The sequence below is a fragment of the Eurosta solidaginis genome, chromosome 5, assembly GCF_040869045.1.
Source record: "Eurosta solidaginis isolate ZX-2024a chromosome 5, ASM4086904v1, whole genome shotgun sequence".
Taxonomy (NCBI): Eukaryota; Metazoa; Arthropoda; class Insecta; order Diptera; family Tephritidae; genus Eurosta; species Eurosta solidaginis.
In genome coordinates, this window is record NC_090323.1 from 178,202,183 (window position 1) to 178,226,938 (window position 24,756).

Sequence of the window (24,756 nt, forward strand, 5' to 3'; positions counted from 1 at the left end):
ATACGGTTGATCCCCGAAGGGTTAGGGAGTGATCGATGTGATGGTCCTTTGCCGTTTACAGATCCGGTACGCTCCGGTAACACAGCATCATTAAGGTGCTGGCCCGACCATCTCGGGAACGATTTATATGGCCACATTAAACCTTCAGGCCAATCCGGTATTTTAGTCGCCTCTTACGACAGGCATACCTACCGCGGGTATATTCTAACCCCCTGACCCGCTGGGGGTCGGCATCGGCATCACGGACAGGACCATAAATCTTCCGGAGAACTTTTCTCTCAAACTCATCTCATTTTCTCTTGACACCGTCCATAATTCGAGAGAGGACTTTACTTTTCAATTACCTACAGAGTCCAAAGTAGCACTTCCTCCGTACTAGTATATCATCATCAATTACTGGACGAACAGACTACCTTATTCCACCAAAAGAGGTGGATGGCTAGCGAAAAGGTGCCCCAATCGCTAAACCGATGATTCTATAGTAATGAAATGAGTAAGGTCTGCGGTTTGGTGTGCTGCTACGAAAATAAACAGATTTTACAAGCTGAAAGTTCTCTGTAGCGTTTTTAGGCTGAAATGGTAGTGATGACTAAAGTAGAAGAAACACTGGAAGAAAATAACTTAAGCTGCAAACAAGATAACTTTTATATTGGCAGGTAAAAAGCAATTAAAGTAACAGTCTAACATTGCACAACATCTAAAAGTGTGTTAGAATGAAAACCATTTCCGAAAAGAATCCGTGTAAGGAAATGCATACATACAGATGTGATATAACTCCTGTCTTTTGATAGGACTTTTCAGTTTGTTCGTTAAACAAACTGCAATGTGAGATCCTCACGTGCCGGTTTGTTCAACCTAACCTGACCTAACCTGAAGCGCACTTGTATACGTTTTAACTCAGAGTTTATTTTAAAACTTTTTAAAATTGTATTAGTATAGTAGTGAATGAACTTTCGCAACTGCAAGTGTGCACCGATAACTGCTAGTAGTTACTCCGAGGTCCAGCGGTCCCTAAACGACATTGTAATGAATAAAGGGTTGAATGGTCCTCAAAATTTTACTTCCGAGAAAGGGAAACGAATAATATTCTTATATCGATGTGGTAACTTGCTTAAATCTCAGAACCATTTAAAAACTGATAGACGGCAGTCTCTTTTGATTTCCCCTAAAACTCTATACTGGCAAATAGATGGTGTAAGCTGTAACTCACCGTCGCTGTGATTGTTCAAACTCCAGAGGAAACTTTTTGAAACTGAGATGAGTTAAGTGATCGCTTGTAAATTATGCACCATGGAAATCATGCGGGACATACCTAGTTAAAGTTTTCAATAATATCTGTCCAACAGTCTAGAAGCCGAGTCCTTGATAGATGTTGAACTGAACAAAAAACAAGTAAGGAAGGCTAAGTTCAGTTGTAAACGAACATTACATACTCAGCTGAGAGCTTTGGCGACAAATGGTGGAGTTGAATGTTGACATAATTTACTTATATACTGTAAAGATATAAAATTTTTTGTTAAAATTTGACTTTAAAAAAAATTTTTTTTAATAGTCGGCGTGGTCGTTCTCCGATTTGGCTAATTTTTATTAGAACACATATAAGTGGTAATAGGAGTAACGTTAATGCCAAATTTCATCGTGATATCTTCAACGACGGCCAAATTACAGCTTGCAAAACTTCCTTCTTTTAAAAGTGGGCGGTGCCACGCCCATTGTCCAAGATTTTTGCCTATTTTCTATTTTGCTTCATAAGGTCAACCCATCTACCTAGTTTCATCGCTTTATCCGTCTTTGGTAATAAATTATCGCACTCTTTCGGTTTTTCAAAATTTACGATATCGAAAAAGTGGGCGTGGTTATAGTCCGATTTCGTTCATTTTAAATAGCGATCCGAGATGAATGCGCAGGAACTTACATACCAAATTCCATTAAGATACCTCAAATCTTATTCAAGTTATTGTGTTTACGAACAGACGGACGAACAGACATGCCTAATTGAAATTTTTTTTTCGCCCAGATCATTTTGATATATAGAAGTCTATATCTATCTCGATTAGTTTATGCCGTTACGGGGTACCGTTATGCGAACAAAATTAATATACTTTGTGAGATCTGCTCAGCTGAGTATAAAGATCTGTATGCTTTTAAATATCTATCAATCGCTTCCTGAATATCTCCCTTTCTTTCCGCTTAATTTCTTTAAAATCTTCTTTCAAATATATTTGCTTTGTAAAATTGTAATCGAATCGCAAACAATAACAAAATCAAAAAATCAGTAATTGAATAAAAAGAAAAAAACATTATCAAACAAACATCCATAAAAAGTAAGTAATAGCTATATACATACTACAAACAAACAAACAAAAGCATGACGGCTAAATCACATCAGATGCCAATGGCAGATTTGCTTTTGAGCAGCAGCTACAGATGCGCTGAGTACTCGCGCAGTCAAAGCAAATCACCGATTACAAGTAAATCTATGCAGTTATACTTCTTAGCAAAGAAGCTGAATGAAAGAAGAATAAAAAAGTACGTAAACAAATGGGGGAATGGGGGCATTATTATTTCGAAGTTATAATGTTTGTTAAGTGCATGAGGGAGTAAGTTAATTCCAAAGCATTAGCATTTGACGATTTTTTGTTCTTAGAATTGAATAGAAAATGAATTTTAAACAAGCAAGGAAGGAACATTACATACTCAGCTGAGAGCTATGGAGACAAAATAAGGGAAAATGAACCTAGGGCAACCTTGGAATGTGTTTGTATGACATGTGTATCAAATGGAAGGCATTAAATAGTAGTTTGAGAGCGACTAGGCCACAGTTCTATGGGTGATTGCCATTTAGATACATCGCCATAAATGTGGACCAGGTGTGACTCTAGAATTTCTTTGTACGATATGGGTATCAAATAAAAGTTTTTAATGCATATTTTAAAAGGGCGTGGGCCTTAGTTCTATAGGTGGACGCCTTTTCGAGATATCGCCATATAGGTGGACCAGGGGTGGCTCTCGAAGTTGTTTGTATGATATGGGTATCAAATGAAAGTTGTTAATGAGTATTTTAAAAGGGAGTGCTGGTAGTTGTATATGTGAAATAGTTTTCGAGATATTGATCAAAATGTGCACCAGGGTGACACAGAACATCATCTGTCGAGTACCGCTAATTTATTTATATATGTAATACCACGAACAGTACTCTTGCCAAGATTCCAAGGGCTTTTGATTTGGCCCTGCAGAACTTTTTCATTTTCTTCTGCTTAATATGGTAGGTGTCACACCCATTTTACAAAGTTTTTTCTAAAATTATATTTTGCGCCAATAAGCAAATCCAATTACCATGTTTCATCCCTTTTTTCGTATTTGGTATAGAATTATGGCATTTTTTTCATTTTTCGTAACTTTCGATATCGAAAAAGTGGGCGTGGTCATAGTCGGATTTCGGCCATTTTTTACACCAATACAAAGTGAGTTCAGATAAGTACGTGAACTGAGTTTAGTAAAGATATATCGATTTGTGCTTAAGTTTTCGTGTTAACGGCCGAGCAGAAGAACAGACGGTCGACTGTGTATAAAAACTGGGCGTGGCTTCAACCGATTTCGCCCTTCTTCACAGAAAATAGTTACTGTCATAGAATCTATGCCCCTACCAAATTTCACAAGAATTGGTAAATTTTTGTTCGACTTATGGCATTAAAAGTATCCTAGACAAATTAACTGAAAAAGGGCGGAGCCACACCCATTTTGAAATTTTTTTTTATTTTTGTATTTTATTGTACCATATCATTGCTGAAGTCGATTGTTGACATAATTTACTTATACACTGAAAAGATATTAAATTTTTTGTTAAAATTTGACTCTTAAACAATTTTTTTGAAGTGGGCGTGGTCGTTCTCCGATCTTTCTAATTTTTATTAAGCATACATATATTAATAGGAGTAATATTCTTGTCAAATTTCATCATGATATATTCAACGGCTGCCAAATTACAGCTTGCAAAACTTTTAAATTGCCTTCTTTTAAAAGTTGGCAGTGCCACGCCCATTGTCCAAAATTTTACTAGTTTTCTATTCTGCGTCATAAGTTCAACTAACCCACCAAATTTCATGGGTTTATCCGTCTTTGGTAATGAATTATCGCACTTTTTCGGTTTTTCGAAATTTTCGATATCGAAAAAGTGGGCGTGGATATAGTCCGATATTATTCATTTTAAACAGCAATCTGAGATGAGTGCACAGGAAGCTACATACCAAATTTTATCAAGATGCCTCAAAATTTACTCAAGATATCGTGTTAACGGGCAGAAGGACGGACGGACATGGCTCAATCAATTTTTTTTCGATACTGATAATTTTGATATATGGAAGTCAATATCTATCTCGATTTCTTTATACCTGCACAATCAACCGTTATCCAATCAAAGTTAATATACTCTATGAGCTCTGCTCAACTGAGTATAAATATAAGATACACTTTTTTAAGATTTTTCGTGTAAGGAAAATAAAAAGTTATAAAGTGAGAAAGTTGACAAATGATTAAAACCAAAATAAATTTTATGAAAAATGAGGCAACAATAGCCTAATCGATGTCTCAACTGTTTAAATATTCGCTGCGGCGGCCACCATGATGTGGTGGTAGCGTGCTTAGTCACAGAATTGGCTAGGTTTAAGTGCCGGGAAAAGTAACAAAAAAATCTAGAAAAACATTTCTTCAATTAGGAGCACTGCCCTCATTGAGTTACATCAATTTACGGAAAACCATTTTTCAAAATTGGTACTCTGTGGACTCATGTAGAATCACCAAGAGAATTTTGCTGAACTACAACCATAAAAAAATTTGGATTACGATTTATGCCAGCCACAATCGAGGAGCACTCTTCATTTGGCCCACACACAAAAAGGATAAGATTAACATTTAACGAAGTATGCAGGAGGTGCAGTCAAGAAGGTTGTAACCGGATCATGTAAAGCTTATAAAATAATTGCCACACAACATGTGCTTATGCTCATACCATGCTAATTTCATTGATGCCGTCTCTGCTTTACATAAATTTGATGCCCACGTATCAGATTATGAAAATGGTTTTGTATTGCAGTTCTTGTGTGATATACCTTCAATGGGCTGCTGGTATGGAGAGTGCGTTAAATGTACTGGTATAGCAGTATCTAGCGACCACTGTGGTGTGATGGTAGCGTGCTCCACACCGTATGCACTGGGTTCACACCCCGGGCAAAGCAACATCAAAATTTTAGAAATAAGGTTTTTCAATTAGAAGAAAATTTTTGTAAGCGGGGTCGCCCCTCAGCAGTATTTGGCATGCGCTACGAGTGTATTTCTGCCATGAAAAGCTCTCAGTGAAAACTCATCTGCCTTGCAGATGCCGTTCGGAGTCGGCATTAAGCACGTAGGTCCCGTCCGGCCAATTTGTAGGGAAAATCAAGAGGAGCACGACGCAAATTGGAAGAGAAGCTCGGCCTTAGATCTCTTCGGAGGTTATCGCGCCTTACATTTATATTTTTATATTTTATAACAGTACCGAAATTGACAGCCCTGGTGGGTGAAGCTGATCTCGATATGCAAGTATCATGGATGAAATGGACGAAAAACGATGTTGTAAATCGGACTGAAAGACGACAGAAAAGTGGAAATCTAACTGATCTTGTTGCGTATATATCTGGCTTGTCGGCGCAATTTTTAGTACATAGTTTTAACAAATGCGAGTAGTCCGAAGTATTTAATGTTCATGATCGCCCAAGAGCTCTTAGTGTGGACTATGCCGTAGAATGTCTGTTGCAAGTGGATTTTGCGGAGAATTTCGTTTGCGAAAATCAAGATGAAGTCCAAGGTACACAGTGGAATCAGCGGCAGCTTTCAATTTTTACCATTGGCTTATATTATAACGAAACCTTCACTGCCAAGGTGCTGGTATCAAACAATTTGTCACATACAAAAGACACTATTGTTCGATACTTGTATATATTGTTTAAAAATTTGCCAAGTACAGTTAGAATTTTAAAAATATGGAGTGACGGACCATCTTTACAATTCAAAAACAAATATATTGCAGCTTTAATTCCTCACGTTGAAGAAATATTTGGAATGAAAATTGTTTGGAATTACTTTGCAACATCACATGGCAAAGGTTGTGTAGACGGCATTGTGCTGCAACCATGAAAACAATCGTTCGAAAACATGTAAGAGCGCGTGATATAGTCGTTAACAATGCATCTGACTTTGTACAGACAGTCCACATGACCCCATCAAAAATTACGATTGAAGAAGTAACAAGCAATCAAATTGAAATGATTAACGCTGAATTGCAAGTTGTAGAGCTGTCTTCAAGAGCAAAGCCCATACAAAATATTTCCAGCGCCCATCAGATACAAGTTTGCGATAATAAAATAGCTACTTTTAATACATCCAGACAAGGATATAACAAAAATACCTGTATAAATGTTTCTTTAAAATAAGATTTTTTGTGTATAGGTACTTAGAATAGCTAACCTGTACATTCAGAATAGTTTGAAAATTTAAAAAATAAATCATATAAAAAGGCCGTTATTGTTTCACTTTTATCAGACCCCCCCATAAGCAAGTCCTATATATTCTAAAAGAGGAGCTAAAAACAGAGTCGCATCCTGTCTTTATTTATCAACTTAATCATGGAAGCAAATGGTAATACATAGAATCAATGTTACTCATACGCCCAGTGCTTATAAATTTGTTAGTTATATTTTTGGAACTTTTTGTGTATGCAGCTTCATAGCTCAATATATTTTATTATAATTAAGTGCAGGTCGTTAGAAGTTATATATATTTTTGAGTATCTATTCACTTTCGGCAATAGCGTTTTCTCAAAAAATCGTACGTGTAACGTGGCAGTGCTCAAAAATATACTTATAACGTATGCTGTAATGAGCTTTTACGCAAACAGAAGGGTCTATCTATGATTTCCTCTTTTTCCCATGACACGTAAAACAGGGAATATTATCAGACTCGTAGATTCGCAGATTTTTCACAAAACTTCCAATAACATCCAAAACCACTTCCGAAATTACGTAACATGGCCGTGCAACTAAAACCGATATAAAGAAATGTCAATATAAATATAATGCTATTCATCGGTCTCTTTATACATGCCTAGTAGATTATTAATTTAATATATACTTTGATAGTTATAGGCTTAAACAAAGTACGACTGTAACGTTGTAGTGGGAAATTTTGACCATATCGATAACTTTTTGATAACAAATTGATGGAAAATTGATAACACGCAGATATTGAATTGGTAATCTTTCTGGTAAAAAATCGATAACTCTTCGATAATTTTTCGATAAAAAATCCATAACTTGGCTTTTTAATATCGATAAATAATCGATAAAGTTTGTTACTGTAGAGAATTGTTTATATTTCGATAACAAATCGATATATCCTCTTCATTAAACGCTTTGTAATGTGACACCATTTATTACGCATGCAAAAGACTACGAGTATCTCAAAACAAAAATAAATAAATTATAAAACAAAAAATGTTTTATCTGATATATTCATAACTTTTTTTCTTCTTTCACATGCCACAACCACCTGAATGAACTCCATGAACTACATAAACATCCGTCTTACGAATGCCAAGGCATCGATTCAAGCATTGTTTAACTCAACCTATCATTGGCTACTGATTGAGGATTATACTTTTAATCGGAAAGCTGGCAACGATGACAATGACGAGGGACATAAAGTCTACAATAAAAACAATTTTAACAATGTTACGAACGACATTGAGTATAATGAGCTAGACAGCAAAAACAACAACAACAATAACAGTAATAATAAGAATGGCAATGAAACTGACAACCGCACTGATAAGTTTCAACAACAAAAGTTACAACAAAAGAATACGATGTCAGAGGCAGTGATTTCTGTTGGGCCTGTCGTCTCTTCGCCGCCAGCCTCTGGCACAAAAATCATCTTTGCCAATACTATCAATATAGATGCGGCTGCTACTACTGTTACCAATAACGAGGATGACAACATGGAGATTATTGAAAAGTATCTTGAAAAAATCAACATCAATATAAATACTGAGTTAATATTGGCAAAGCGGCATACATGGCGTATACGTGACGGCAACAAAGTATGCGCTTCTGCTGTTGTTGCTGATGAGGATGATGGTGATGATCTGGTGGGAAGCGAGCGCTGCTGTATTTCGTCGTCAAGCAGTGAAAGCGCTACTAATAATACACTTCAAAGGGAGGATTACTATCAGCTCTACGATGTTTGGTAAGTTTGATTTTATATATGAATAGATGTATGTGTGCATGTGAGTTTGTTTTTTAATTCGTTGTTTTTTCGTCCTTATGGAAACCAAAAAAAGTACAAGATACAAAGTATATTCATTAAAAAGGATACGAGTGCGCTTCAGCCACGCATACAGACAAGCACCTAGGTACTCATTTGTGTGCATTTATTGCTGTATTCATATTCATATACAAAGCTATGGATGTATGTGAATATTGACAATGTGTATTGACAACATATGTTGAAATCAGGGGTTGCGAATAACTTTTTTATTTGACTCGTCAAATAGTAGCTATATTTTTGAGCTAATTACTTTTTTAGTTCTTTTTTTTTCAATATATTGTAATAGTTTTTTTTTTTTATTTTACTCTGGAAATGATAATTATTTTTTTAGTTATTTACTTCACTCGGAAAATAATAGCTATTTTTGGGGCTCTGTTTGGATAGGAAAATAATAATTAGTTTTGGAGTATTTAATTTTTTTCTGACTTCGGGTACTCTATCTTTCTTACCAGGTTCGACTTTTTGCTTGACAGGACGTACTATTGTGTGCCGGTAGCTGCTCACTGTGAAACCTTCACCCCAGTAGTTCCTCCGAGAGATGGGTTGAAGTTGGACGTAAAGGTTGGTGGTGTGGGGTGGTTTTTCGTCAAGAGCCAATTTTAAGCCGTAAGTTTAAGTTGGGTGCTATCCATTTGAAGTTGAAATGCTTTCTAGTTCCACTAAGGGTGGGGAGTTAACAATTTACTCTGATAGCCAAGCGGCTATGAAGGCCTTGAGTTCAACCATAGTGTGATTGAGGGTAGTCTGGGAGTGCCTGTCCTTCCTTCCGATTGCATGTTGCTGTTGTTGCATTAATGATGAAAACACTTGGTCTTGGCACGTAGTCCGACCATCTCGGGAACGGCTTATATGAGCATATCAAGCCTTCTAGACCATACCTCTAGAATTAGTATCTTATTTCATTGTTAAACTTTTTGTTAGTTTTAAATTTTGTTTTTAGCTTGTATATATAAGCTATTCTTTGATCTTTTTATTTCGCTCGGAAAACGGATGTAAATGTTGAGAAATTTAATTTCACTCCGAAAGTAATAGTTCTATTTTGAGGTTTTGTGTGAAGCCGTAAAAAATTTCCTATTTTTGGAGTTTTTTAATTCGCTCATGAAAAAATACTTATCTATTGAGTTTTTTTATTTCACTCGGAAAATAATAACCTTTTTGGAATTTTTTTATATCGCTCAAAAAAAAAAAAAAAAGTATTTTGAGTTTTTTAACTCGCTTAGAAAATAATTTTTTTTTAGGTTTTTATATCTTAGTTATAAGTTTTTTATTTAGTTTCAAAAACAGTTTTTTGAGTTTTTTATTTCAATCTAATAAAAATCGTTATATTCCGATTCTTATTTCGCTCCGAAATTATGAGTAATTATTTTCGTTCTTTGTTTTGCTCGGAAATTAAGAGGTATTCTTTGAGTTTTTTATTTCTCTAGGAAAACAAAATTTATAGCTCTGATTTTTTCTTTTTGCTTAGAATTCTATTTGTGTTTAACGATCTCGTATTGAAAAAAATTTTTTTTTCAATATGAATCCCTCAAACTATTAAAAATAATGATAATAAAGTATTGGTATATTGATTAAAAAATTGATTTCGACCACGCATCGTATGACACGATTCGAGCCCTGATATTTACATATGCTCATGCCTTAAGAGACTAATATATTGTAATTAGTTTTGCGAAATTCCTGATTATTTTGCAGCTTCTGTTAACGTCGAATAAATAACTCAAATATTCAGTATAACAAAACGTTCTTTATTAAGACTACTATGTGAGTAGTACTTCACAATTAAAACTATCGCGTACTTCACTAAAGCGTATTAAAATCAAAGTGATCCATTACTCCTCGCTTGCGCTGCTTTTATACTCTCGTATACCTAGTTTATCCATTTCTCCTAAGGTCTAGACTTTTCGCGAACAGCTGCTTATTTATATCTATTTTATGTACCTGATATTTGCGTTTCTCTTATAGTTATATGCGTGTGTATGTGCGAGTAACAAACTTCTGCTCTTACCTGCAGGTTACATATATGTATATGAAATATTCTCTTCGCTGTCAGCTTTGATGTTTGCATGTACATATGTGTGGCTCCTTGCTTTATTATTGTTGTGCATTTATTTAGTAGCAGTATAGTGATTAATCGGAGTGCTAATAGTCGGCACAATCCGAACAATTCTAAATATTCTCGCGGAATTTTGTTCTCGCGGATTTTTGTATTCTGGCGGAAAAATTCCTCCAATTCTTTTCTCCTAGGGAGAAGAATAATTGGGGAATAGGAATTTCGAATTTTCGAAGTCAGCTGTTTTGTCAATTGAAATTTCGAACGGAATTTTCGTTTAGAATTGGTCTGAATTCTCCATTGGTTCGTAAACCATTTCTTCTTGCCTTGCGTTAAGCAGCAGTACGTCAACGTCAAAATATCAAAAAGATAAAATATAAATATTTTTGTAGCGGGTTTATACGGTTAAGGGACTTCACACAGGGGCAAGCTTTAAGATTTTTCTATGTAGGTCTCGATTTTTTTGTCTCAACTTCAATCAGCCCGGGTATATGAGCAACGAGTACTCGCACTACTGTTCAATGCTCATTACTCGGAAAGTTTTGAGCTTGACCTCGAGTACGTCGAGTATTTTCGAGTAGTTCCAGCAGTTTTGGTTTTGACTTCTTTTGACGTTTTGGTCAGAACTATGTTTTTTATTTTTTTCAAATTTGTATACAATTGGCTTTTATGGAGGGAAACGGCTTTAGGAGGCGAAAAAAATGACTAATAATGGTGGATAGACTCATTGAAACAAGTGCCAACAATTTTGATATTATCTTGAGTCTAAGCGTGGATTGGGTTCCTTGATTGGGTTCTGAAGGGATAGCCAGTAACAACATTTTCGACGGTGGACCAAAAGGGTTTTTAATGTAGTTTTTCAGTCTGCCGAAAGTAACAAGACCGTCATTATCATTGATGTTCTATTAGCATTTGACATACAGCCGACATTGGGTATAGCCATATACCGTGAAGGGACAAATGGAGGACGTTGGGATCATTCAGTTTGGCTTGACGGAACTCGTCGATGTCTACCAGTTCCTCCATTCGACAAAGCGCCTCATCCAATCATCCTAGGGATATTTATTTCGTGTATAAAAATTAATTTGGTATAAATATGTGATATAAAATTGTAAGTTAACAATTAAACTTTCCAATTTTTTTGCAGTTCAATGTTGTCTAAAAGATCGAACATTTTGAGCAAACATTTGAGCATTTGAGAAACGAACGAGTTTCAAAGGAGTACTGAGATGCTCAAACTGATCGATACACCGTTATTTGATTCGTAAGAACCACCCTAATATATGCATATAATAAAAAAATAAAATAAATGTAAGGCGCGATAACCTCCGAAGAGATCTAAGGCCGAGCTTCTCTTCCAATTTGCGTCGTGCTCCTCTTGATTTTTCCCTACAAATTGGCCGGACGGGACCTACATGTTTTATGCCGACTCCGAACGGCATCTGCAAGGCAGATGAGTTTTCACTGAGAGCTTTTCATGGCAGAAATACAATCGGAGCGCTTGCCAGACACTGCCGAGGGGCGACCCCGCTTAGAAAAATTTTCTTCTAATTGAAAAATCTTATTTCTAAAATTTTGATGTTGCTTTGCCCGGGAGTTGAACCCAGGGCATACGGTGTGATAGGCGGAGCACGCTACCATCACACCACGGTGGCCGCCAATATATGCATATATGTACACAAAAATAAAAAACTAAAAAAAAAACATGTACATTTATTAAAAAACGACGTTTATAAGAAAACCTATAACTGTTGCGAACCCTGTTTGTAACGTTCTGTACTTTTACCGTTGCATGAGCGTTCTTCGATTTTGTACTTTTTTTGTGTTTGTTCGATGACAGTAATCTTTTGTAAACTTTTGCCGGAAATGCGAAACGTGTATGTGTTTTTAAATGAAAGTTTTTCAATTTTCTGATTGAAATTTTTTGCGCGTTTTCTAAGTTTACTTTTTGACAATGATGGGTTGGTATCGTGGAGGAATCGTGTTTGAAATTAGAAATGAATTGTGAAATAGGAAGTGAAAGTACCGGTAGGTTGTCTCATCATAAATCGATCAGTTATAGAAATAAGGAGGCATAAATAAAGTTTAATTTTTAGTTTAAAAATTGTAAATTGGTAATCGATACAAAGAGTAGGCTTAAGCTGTGAAAGGTTCACTTCTACTCAATTCTGCAAAGCAAGGTAAATAATCCTGAATGAAGAATAACATGGGGTAAGCTATTCAAACACGGATGTGAAGATTGTTTAAAAAAGGATGTAGCAAATTATAAGAAGAATAATCTTAATATATAAAAAACACGAGTCACAACATTTTCGGCCGCGATGGACTCCTAAACTACTGAACAGATTTTGAATTTGTTTTGCACCCCGTGTGTAGTTTGATCTAACTTGAGACATAGGATAGGTTATATCTCAGTTTATAGTCGTAATATTATTTTATTGCAAATTTTTTTATTTTTTTTATACGTAATAATAAAATGTTACGTATACGCAGTGGCACTCATATTTTCAGGTGGTGTGGATATACTTCCGTGTAATTGCTTGGTGTTTAATTAAAATACCTGCTTATCAATAAAAAATATTATAGCGAATGATATCAAGTATAGCACATCACCAGACCCGCCGAGAGGAGGGGGGGTTTCTGAGGGGGCCCGCGATTTAGAGGTACTATGGCATTTTTTTTTCATTCAGGAGAGCCTTTAGTTGTGTAGATGGTAATGTTCATACCCCTGGGTGACTAGGGTCTCAAGATATATTCCAAAACGTGGGCCAGTGAATGCCTAGACAGTGTGTATACAGTATGGATATCAAATGAAAGCTGTTGATGAGTGCTTTAGTACAGAGTAATATATTATCCAGAGAAGGACTGGGACTGGGACTAGGACTAGGACTGGGACTGAGACTCGGAGTTGTACTGGAACTGGGACTGGAATAAAATACATACCACCCTCTGGGACAGGCAATAAGTGATGCAGAAGAATGAGAAGAAATTGAGAGAAGAGAAAAGAGATAAGGAGAAGGAGATTGAGAAAAAGATAGAATGAGACGAAGATGGAGATAGATGAAGCGAAAAAGACGGAGGAAGGAGTGAATAAAAGGATTAGGAAGAAGTGAAGAAGGGGGAGGGTAGAGCCAGACGGAAAAAGCTTATTAAAATGTATGCAGATAGGCCAAATTTAGGGCAGGACAACGTCTGCCGGGTATTTTAGTAATAATAATAAAATCGCCCGTTTAATAAATCATAAGGTTCTATGTAGAAGAATTTGGGAAGACAGAAGCCCAAAGTACGCAAACTTTTCGAACATTATCAGTGCTAATCATTAACATATTTTCACGATAAATCTAATCCATTAAAATACCCATAACATGATGGTCGGGTAGCTTGACTGAAATTTGGTATGATCGATTTTTGCTTTTGAAACGATTTTCCTGGATCACTGAAATTTCTGGGCCACAAACCCTTACAAAAGATTTAAATCCTTGTAAAGCTAAAACATATTTGTCAAATTGTACTACATAAACTACGAAGGGCCGTGAAGAGTAGCAGGGGGACTGACAGTGAGACTATTCTATCTCCACAAGTATTTAAAGCAGAAATGCAGAATTTGGTATAGAGATTCCATATATGTTTGATGCAATCAGGGTGGGAGGGGTAAAATGAGTGAATTTGGGAGTGGAAGTTGGACTAGGAATGGCAATGGATTTTGCGTGGCTGGGTGATTAACCGAATACGGGATGGACAAAAATTAGAACGACAAATAGAGGGTAAAGAATAGAACAACAATGAGATAAGAGAGTGAAAACGGAAAGCAAGGTACAATTTTTTAATGTAGCCAAAAACCATTTTCGGTCAGGACAAGGGCTGCTGGATATGATAATCTTATTGTGTGAAACTTGCCATGTCCAAACGTTTGGCTTTTTGACTAAATCACGTTATAACGGCCAAGCGGATTTGTATATAATTTGCATGCAGGTAGCCAAAGTCTGAAAGAACTTACTGACTTTTTTTGAAAAAGGTGTGCCCTACCCTCTCTATAAAAAGTTTTTTTTACGTTTCATTAACATGAACTGGTATACTAACTTTGGACCAATGTTTGTAACGTTGACAAATATAGAAGATAGACTCACCATTAAGTATACCGAAACTAGTCCCCCAAATTTTGAGATAGCGCAATAAAATTTTGCAAAAGGATGCATTTTTGTATTATATTAGACATTTGTCGGATGCGGCAGGATCGGACCACTATAACATATATCTCCCATACAACCGATCGTTCAGATAAGACGATTTTGAAAGTATAATCGTGAAACTCGGTGATATATATTCTAATATATCATAGAAGATATCCTGAAAAAATCACTTTGATCGGAGCTATATATAGTTATATCCCATACAACCGATCGTTCAGATAGAAAGATTTTTGGCCATTTCTCCCTTAATTTAGAAAGTATAAACGTGAAACTCGGTGACACATATTTTAATATATCGTAAAAGATTTTCTGAAAAAATCACTTTGATCGGAGCTATATATAATATATATCCCATACAACCGATCGTTCAGATAGAAAGATTTTTGGCAATTTCTCCCTTAATTTCCAATATGAAAACGTTAAACTTGGTGATATTTATTCTAATATATCATAGAAGATTTCCTGTAAAAATCATTTCGATCGGAGCTATATATAATATATATCCCATACAACCGATCGTTCAGATAGAAAGATTTTTAGCCATTTCTCCCTTAATTTCCAATATAAAAACGTTAAACTTGGTGATATTTATTCTAATATATCATAGAAGATTTCCTGTAAAAATCATTTCGATCGGAGCTATATATAATATATATCCCATACAACCGATCGTTCAGATAGAAAGATTTTTAGCCATTTCTCCCTTAATTTCCAATATAAAAACGTTAAACTTGGTGATATTTATTCTAATATATCATAGAAGATTTCCTGTAAAAATCATTTCGATCGCAGCTATATATAATATATATACCATACAAGCGATCGTTCAGATAAAAACCCTTTGCCTGTTTTCATTTTATATTTAGTTTAAAAATCGTTTAGGTATGTACTTCTGTTCACTATATATTTCTCATCTTATACATCTGATTATTTGGAGATTACGAACGGGATAAAATTATTGTTCAGCCCCATTCATGAAAGCTATGAAGTATTCGGCACAGCCGAAGACAGTCGCGTCCTTACTTGGTTTTTAATAAAATTGTTTGTGCGGTTTTGTGATGCAATACAATTCAATGATTCATATAAATTTTGGTAAAAAAAATTAAGAAAAGGACTCAGTTACTCACAGAAAAATTTCGGTATCATTCCGAGACCATTTCGATAATGTTTCGAGGACTTTTGTGGATAAATTCACGGGTTACTGTCGCTTGTTTGGAGGTTGTTTTGGGGATATTTCTGGGTAACTTCAGGTCTATTTGTAATCATTTCGGGAATATTTTCGGCATACATTCGGGACCATTTGAGCTACTTCGGGACTGCGTGCGGAATGGTTTCGGGACTATTTCTAGATTATTTCTGGATTTTTTTGGACCGTTTAAGTACTAAGCTCATAATCGTTTCGAAATTATTTCTAGATTAGTTCAGAACTATTTAAGAAAGGTTCAGACCTGTTTTAGGGACGGTTTTCGTTACTTCAAAATCTTTGAAGAGAATTTCGGAACCGCTTAGGTGACTATCACGTGACTAGGACCGTACGGTTTCGATATTGTTTTCTTTTGGAGCGTTTTAAAAATATTATTGGAGCCATTTTGAGGCTGTTCGATAATCATATCGGAAGGAGTTCTGCGGTATATTTTTGAGCAGTCGTTGGATCATTTCGTGTTTGTTTTTTAGGAACTATTTCCCGACCTCTGTTGCTCCTGATGGTAGCGTGCTCCGCCTACCACACCGAAGATCCTGCATTCACGCCCCGGGAAACATCAACATTTTAAGAGCAATTTTTTTTAATTAGAAGACAATTTTTCTAAGCGGGATTACCCCTTGGCGTCCTGCTACATGGCCCATGCTGCGGAGGTTCCACCGATAGAGTGCAAAAGGCTAGTACAGGAGGAAGGGCGCAAAGGGCGGTTGGTCATAGGCGCAGATGAAAATGCGCACCACAATGCGTGGGGAGGAGCAGATACGAACGAGAGAGGCGAATCTCTATTTTGTTACATCCTGCAAACCAATCTGCAGATAGCCAACAAGTGAAATGTCCCTAAATACATTGGTCCAACATCCAGCAATGTTCTGGATATTATATTGAGCTCCGAGCGTGATATATCAAGGTATGATTGGATGGTTCTTGATAGACCATCCTTCTCCGACCATCCGTATATCAGCTTCAGCATCTCCCTAAAGAGGGTAGAGAAGGGAGGAACCTTTAGAAACCCTAGGTCAACGAACTGGAATAAATTCCAGAAACATGTAGAAACAAAACTGGGACAACCCAAAGAGGTTGCTAATGTAGAGGAACTGGAGGAGTCGAATGAATTCCTAACAAGGACGCTTATGATTGCGTATAACAAAGCTTGCCCTCTAAGAAGATTTAGAGGAAAAGCAAAGCCGCCATGGTGGAGCAATGAGCTGAGTCTTCTAAGAAGACAGGTATAAGAAATATTTAAGCTCGCCAAGGCCGCGGAAAGCGAAGCGTTTCGGGACGAGTACAGGGATCTACTGAGGATCTACAAGCGTGAAATTACCAGGGCGAAGAGAAACTCATGGAAAAGTTTCTGTACGGACATAGAGTGCTCCAGCGAAACAGCACGGTTGAAAAAAGTCATAGCAAAGGGAAACACAGTCCAGGGACTAATAAAGAAAGAGAACGGGGAATGGTCACGTAATAGTGAGGAATCCCTTGAGGTGTTTCTTAATACACATTTACCATCGGGAGACGGTTTAGAAGAGCCAGCAGACATCACTCACACTTCGATCACGGAGCCAGAAGTGCCGGGCTTGGTGCCGATACCAAGATCGAGTGGGCGGTGAAGAGGTTTTCTAAGTTTAAATCGCCGGGCCCAGATGGTATATTCCCGGCTATGCTACAAGTCTGAAGTAGGGCGGTCGTGGAATGGCTTAGAATAATATTCGATCGGTGCATAAGACTGAATCATGTACCGCACTCTTGGAGAACTGCTCGTGTAGCTTTTCTACTAAAGGCGGGGAAGATAGGTCACGTGTATCCCAAAGACTATAGACCCATTAGCTTAACATTATTTCTGCTCAAAACCTTTGAGAGGCTGATAGATGTGTACATAAATTCCAACGTGGATGAAAAGCTGCTCTCCACAACATAGCATGCGTACACCAATGGCAAGCCGGTAGACACCGCATTGCATAGGGTGGTAATAAGCATAGGTAAATAACTGGAATATAAGAAGTATGCTCTAGGAGTCTTCTTGGACATTGCCGGGGCTTTCAATAAAGTTGCAAAATGGGCGATTATGGATGGTCTTAATTACATTAAAGTACATCCTGCCCTAATCAGATGGATCGGCTGCATATTAAATTGCAGAAAGATTACATCACAATGGGGATTGTACGAGGCCACGAAATCAGAGGACAGGGGCACGCCGCAGGGAGGGGTGCTATCACCTCTGCTGTGGACGCTGGTCATCAACCAACTGCTCAGGAAATTCGATGAGGGACCCGCAAAACTTACGGCTTACGCAGATGACGTTGCAATTGTCATAAGTGGAAAGTGCCTTCCAACGATTAGTTCTTTGATGGATCAGGCGCTTCGGGATATTCGTACCTGGGCGTCTAATGCCGGGTTGAAAGTCAATGCGGAGAAGACGGATATGGTCTTGTTTATAAAGATGTACAAAGTCTCAAATTGGACCAGGCCTAAGTTAGGAGGGGTGACCTTACAGGAGAATCCTTGCACAAAGTATCTAGGAATCATCCTAGACCGTAAGCTCTCATGGAAGCTCAACGTGGAGGAAAGGGTCAAGAAGGCCTCAACGGCACTCGATGCATGTAAAAGAATGCTGGGGCGTACGTGGGGCCTATCGCCCTCTCTTTCTTATTGGGTTTTACAGTGATTGTAAGCCCTATTCTATACTATGGAATTCTTTTTTGGTGGAAAGCCACACAAAAAACAAACATACCTCAAAAAATTAGAGGGGGCATGCAGACTATCGATGCTTAGCATCACGGGAGCCCTGAAAACAACCCCGACGGCTGCACTGTATGCCATTCTGCACATTCCACCTCTAAACTTGGTAGCAAGGAACAAAGCATTAACGACCGCAACCAGGCTCGGTGCTCGGGCCAGTTTGAGCGCCGACCATATGGTCCTAGTAGTATAGCGTCATCAATCACAAGACGAACAGACTACCTGATTCCCTATCTGCGCTTCGAGGGAGATCTAAGGCCACAATAGAGGTGGATGGTTGGCGCAAGGGTGTGAAAATGGCGGACGAGGCGATACATGTGTACACAGATGGTTCCAAAGTAGTGGAAGGAGTAGGGTCTGTGGTATACTGTGCTGATCCGGAAATAAGCAGATCCTACAGGCTGCCGGATTACTGTAGCGTTTTCCAAGCGGAAATATTAGCCGCAAACAAAGCAGTAGAAATCCTGCAAGAGAATAGCTTAAGCTGCAACCATGTGAATTTTTATATTAACAGTATTAAGGCAATAATCTCGCATAGCACAGCATCTAAATGCGTGTTAGAGTGTAAGCAGCCTTTGGAGAGAATCGGGACAAGGAGAAGCATACATCTATAGTGGGATAGATGGGAATGAAAAAGCGGACGAACTAGCTAAAAAGGGCGCTTCCTTTGAAGCTTGCTCTGTAGACGTCCCAATTAGACTGTGCGAGATTAAGCGAAGGCGAGAGCTGCACATGATCGACCAAGCGGGAAAGGCGTGGGTTCAAGCGTGGGGCTGTAAAGTGTCGAAGATTATGAGTAGGTCTTACAACCTTAGACTAACCAAGTTGCTTCTATCATTAAAACGAGACTCATGACGGCTAATCTTACTGGACACTGCCTTCTGGCGTCACATGTCTTTAAATTAGGCGTGGTCAGTGATAGAAGATGTAGGAAGTGCGGGCTGGAGGAGGAAACGATCGAGCATGTTATGTGCTCGTGCCCTGCACTTTCCGGGCTAAGACTCCAGCTGTCAGATCTAAAAGCAGCAAGTGGCTTAAGTCCTTGGAAGCTTCTAGTATATGCGAAGAGGACGGAATTATTTTATAACTTAGGTCCTGGTTTTTGATAGGGCTTTTCAGTTTGGTCATTAAAACATACTTTTGGTAACACTACGGACTCAATCAGTCTATGTGAGGTCCTCATGGACCGGCCAGTTCAACCTAACCTAACTAACCCCTTGGTGCCTTGCAAATGCCGTTCCGAGTTAGCATAAAACAAGTAGGTAGGACAATTTAGGGATCATAAAAATTGTTCGGAGAGAGTTTAAGGCACCGTATTTTAAACAAATTCTGTAAACATATTTAAGCTGTATTTTCCTCGTATGGGCTGGATCGCGGGTATACGCTGGTATGATATTATAAAGAGAGAGAAAGCTTTTTCCAGAAGAGAGCCTTACATTACTAAATGTGTGGCAAGCAAGAGCAAATATTTTAAAAGTAAACTTTTAAATACTTAAATAAAATTACAACTTTACCTATACCTTAAACTTGCACCCAGAAAATCAAATCGGGCCTAAATATGAATTCAAGGCTGAAAATTGAAGCATACGGAATTCCGGTATTGTGAGACCTTTATCAAAACACAAAATTCTAATACGAAGTCGCCTAAGAGTTCAATTAACAAACGGGAACTCAATATCAGAACACCAAGCTTTGGCTTTAGCAAATAAAATGAATTAAATCTTGTTCAAAAAGTTATTTCTCTTAAAACATGATTTGACAAATTTCATCCATTAAGAGCAAATATGCAAATAAAATAAACCGACAAAGTAAACAGAATTTGTGCCAAAAAATGGCCAAATGCAGGAAAGCCGTCTATTTACACACAAAAGAATAAAGCAACCAAAAATAATAATAAAAGCAACAAGATGTAATAAAAATCAAAAAATCTCGAAGAAATAACCAATCACAACCACACAATTGCAGAGCATAAAATTGAATGGAAAGAAAGTCCTATGTTTGTTTACACATTTGTTTAAAGAGTTGTATGTGTGCTACATATGTTCAATGTATGTAGGAATCTCAAGGAATAATGAATGAATCTTTTCAAACAATTTATAATATTGTAACGAATTTATTGCAGTTGCTCTTAATTGCAACCTTCTACTAATGTTCGAATCACTAAACTGTTATATAAATAACCCCAATATTGAATAATGCAAAAACGGTCTTTACTAAAGTACTTCACAATAACACTTATTCTTCGCAACTGATAGCTTGCATAAACAAAACTGATTGTCATGCCTCTACTGCTGCCGCTTTTATACTCATCGATTGCCTCGTTCCATACTTCTTGGCGTTTCCAGAATTAACTTAGTTACTGCTATAAAATTATAACTACAGATACACGTGTATAGCTTCCCATATGCGCGTGTATATGTGAGTGACACTTCCACAGATAATTGCCTACTTTTGGGAGCATCTCAGATAAGATATATGCTTGTGTTTGTGCGTATCTTCTCCGCTGCGTGTACGTACGTATGTGTAGACATAACGATTGATTCGTTTATGTAGATACAAGTGACTGCCTGCTTTATTGTTGTTGTGCCTTCATTTACTTAGCATCAGACTAGTGATGTGAGTATCACTTAGTGTTACTAATATTCGTCACAATATCTTAGATACCAAAGCATAAAGAAAGTTTTCTTTTGCATCCAGTAGAATATTATTGAAGGTTATTTCAATGTCCAGGAATGCAGCCGGGGTTAATTCTTTTTTCTCGAGGGATACATTCATCTAGTGGATCACTTCATCTAGTACCGCTCCTATCTCAACTGGGCTTTTCGCGAGATACTTAAGGATGATTAGCTCTTCACAGCCTAGAAGTACTAAACCATCTCCAAATGTATTTCAAAAGTTTTTAAAACGAATGAAACAATGGTAGTGAGAACATGAGCCTTATACGAGCCTAAAATTAGATTCGAAATATGCAATACAAATATCGACGAAAACCAGTCCCCCAAAAAACGCTTTGAATAGATTTACAAGGTGTAATCGAAACATCTGCCGGATTAGCCGTCCGAAAGGCGCGTTGTTCCAATTTTTCCCACAATTTTTAATAAATTAAAAATTGTTTTTATATATGAAGTAAGAGGGCGCTTTGCGCTTAAACCAATAACAATAAAAAAATATTTGGTAATTTTATGCCATAGTCAGCCTATCAACTACACATAAGCATGAAAACCGAAGGTGAGGATTGTCTGGAAATTTCGTACACTGGTTTTACCAGAGAATAGTCCAGCCGTTTCGCTCTATGGGGTTCTGGTTTAGTTAGTAGCGTTTTTATAAGAACACCACAGATGGCATTGAATGTCGTGCTGAAAAAATATCCTGCGAATATTGCAGGGAATGAGGCTGCAGTCTAAGTCACAATCAGGCTTCGTTATATAAAAATAAAAATAAATTTAAGGCGCGATAAACTCCGAAGAGATTTTAGGCCGAGCTTCTCTTCCAAAATGCGTCGCGGTCCTCTTGATTTTTTCAACTTGTTTTATGTCGACTCCGAACGCCATCTGTAAGGCACAAGAGTTTTCACTGAGAGCTTTTTATAGCAGAAATACGCTCGGAGTGCTTACAAAACAGTTCCGATGGATACAAGTTTGCTTCTAATTGAAAGAACATGTTTCTAAAATTTTGGTGATGTTGATTTGCCCGGGGTGTGAACACAGGATTTCGGTGTGAATGGCGGATCACGCTACCCAACACACCACGGCGGTCGCCGCCAAGATTTGACTGCTTCAGTTATTCTTACCAAATTTGACTTTATCCCAAGCAAGTAGATAAACCTATTGAATGAAGAGCAATACCTGTTATGCAAGTTCTATATTAAGGATTTCCCCTGAGCTCAACTGTGCTGCGAAGAAGCGTGCTCTCGAAGTGCTTAGCTTTGTTCCACGTGGATCTGTTAGCTTACATAGATACATATGAACCGAACGTAGAGCATTGTAGGTAAAACGGAGCACCACTGATTTGTATAAATGGGCCTCAGGTTAGCTATACCGGTGTTGGAAAATCAATACCTTCTCGAAGAAGCGAGAATCGGAAATAAATGACATGACGTCTGCCAATTTTATTCTTCGGTTCTCTTGTACATCATCCTCTTTTTCAATCACCTTTCTTCACCATTGTTTACTGCTGTGTGTTCTCCCTCATCTCTGTCCCTCTGATCTCTCTTTTTCTGTCGCCTTTTCTCTCCACTGCTCCCCCACATACTCGTCCTTCTCCTCCTCTTTTTCTTCCCTTAACTCCTGTGCTTTATCTGTCGTTCCCCTTCTCTGTATATATTTTCCACTAATCTTTTTATCAACCTCTCAATTTTCCATTTTTCTCTACCTCAGGAGAGGAGGCTGGATTTAAATTACAAGCGCTTACCAAATTTGATGCAAATTGCTTAGAAGTTTGATTTTGATATGCATTGATAGTCGCCTATTTCCTACAGGGTGTAGTTAAATGTATATAGGTTTTCATATAAATATTTGTTGTTTCTTTTACTTGCTAACCACGATGTGAAGGAGCCCAGGACTACAATATGGCGGCCAATTGAACATTTCGGAAATTGGATATTTTGCCCTGGATGATGGTCTACAAATTGCCCTCTGGTATCGAAGATCAACCACAATTACAAGGCGAATGGACATGAAGATGGCACGCATCCGTTGCTTGATTGTGGTAAATGCTCTACTTATTTGTAATACACACATAAACATATACATACACGTTATATAAGGACACTTGCTAAGTCTATGCCTACACACGCACATGCATAATGATAGCCGCAAAGTAAAATTTAGTAATAGGGATATAGTGTGACGGAAACTGAGTGTAAATTGAGTGTGGTTTTTTGTTACAGATAAAAAGATAAAATGACAATACAAATGTATATATATGTATTTATATCTAAACATATCTTTATAGAGGATATCAGCAAACAATTGGACAATAGCAAATAAACAAACAAATAAAAGCTTTAGTAGCGAGCATATTTGAAAACGCTTAGTTGATTGCGTTGGAGCTTTGCAATTGTGTGATTAGAATGTGAAAGTGCGAAAGTGAGTGCTATGGTTGTGTTTGCGTGTGTGTGTTTGCTGCACATATGAGAATATACTTGTTACATTTAAGTATGTGCTTGGTTTATACTATTTTGTAAATATTGCTCACTTCTAAAACTTTGTTGTTTGCATTTGCTGTCACAATGTTCTTTGATTTCCCATGTGAATGTGCGTAAATCTCACGTGTAATGCCTTTGTATTCTTATTGTTGAGAAATTGTAATTGTAGAAATGTATAGAAATGTTTGGCAGTGAGTATGTATGTTTTGTAGTAGTGAGTCTTTTTTTTTTTGTTGAAATCAAACAATTTTATTTGAGTAAGATTTTTTTTATGAAAAAAAAAAAAATCATATCTCAGAGGGTTAATGCAAAAATGACAATTGCGGATTTTTGTCTCAACAGACAAGGGAAATGTTATAAATTTCTAATTTTCGTTGCTCATTTTAAATGTCATTTTAAACGATAGACAAAATTGCTGTTGACGTGAGAATGATGTGATTAAGATTAATCTTAAAGTGAAACTGCCGTGCAAGGCGCAACGAGAAAGAAAGAGCAGGCCAAGCTATGATTATTATTTTAAAATATACATAGCCGGTTTTTCGACTCGATTTTGTCTTCGGCCTGGAGCTCCTTTAGTTACACTACAAGACCCGACAGAGGCTTACCTTTCCGTATGTGGTCCAACTGCGTATTTAAAAAAAATTGCAAAAAAAAAAAAATGCTATATATTTTATAGCTCACAAACTAGCCCTTTTTCATCTCACTCTCCTTCTCTTCTTTCATTTCGACTGTCATCACCTTTTCCTTTATATTTTTTCTTCACCTCTTCTATTTCCTCATATTCTTACTCTATCAATCCCCAACTACTCCACATTCTGACATATCAGGCCACTTAGCTATCTTGCTCACTACTCTTTTGGTAAGGAACGTTGCTTTTCTCCATAAACCTAAAGCTTCGCAGGTCAGCACACACAATAATACGTTCTAGTTAATAAGTTGAGTTTCAGAGGACCTTTACCTGTACCTGTAGATGGGCTCAGTGTTACCTCAGCCTTTAACAAAAGGAATATTTCTGCTTTTTTCATTGTCTTGTGTTTGCTTTTCTGACTTCAACGGGCATTTCAAAGCTTGCTTG

At 37.3% G+C, this 24,756-nt stretch overlaps 1 protein-coding gene across 8 annotated transcripts in view; it reads left to right on the forward strand.

Annotated features, from left to right (window-relative positions):
- Ir64a (Ionotropic receptor 64a) overlaps nucleotides 1–24,756 on the forward strand; it is a 685,241-nt gene that overhangs the window by 191,816 nt on the left and 468,669 nt on the right. For 7 of the 8 annotated variants that reach the window (XR_010947661.1, XM_067757679.1, XM_067757680.1 and 4 more), the window contains exons 2-3: nucleotides 7,631–8,277; nucleotides 23,086–23,242. Coding sequence is in view for 7 of the 8 variants with exons in the window: in XM_067757679.1 (XP_067613780.1) it covers nucleotides 7,631–8,277; nucleotides 23,086–23,242 (804 nt within the window). In the remaining variant the exon portion in view is untranslated. The remainder of the gene's footprint in view (nucleotides 1–7,630; nucleotides 8,278–23,085; nucleotides 23,243–24,756) is intronic. The other variant, XM_067757681.1, reaches the window with a different exon arrangement.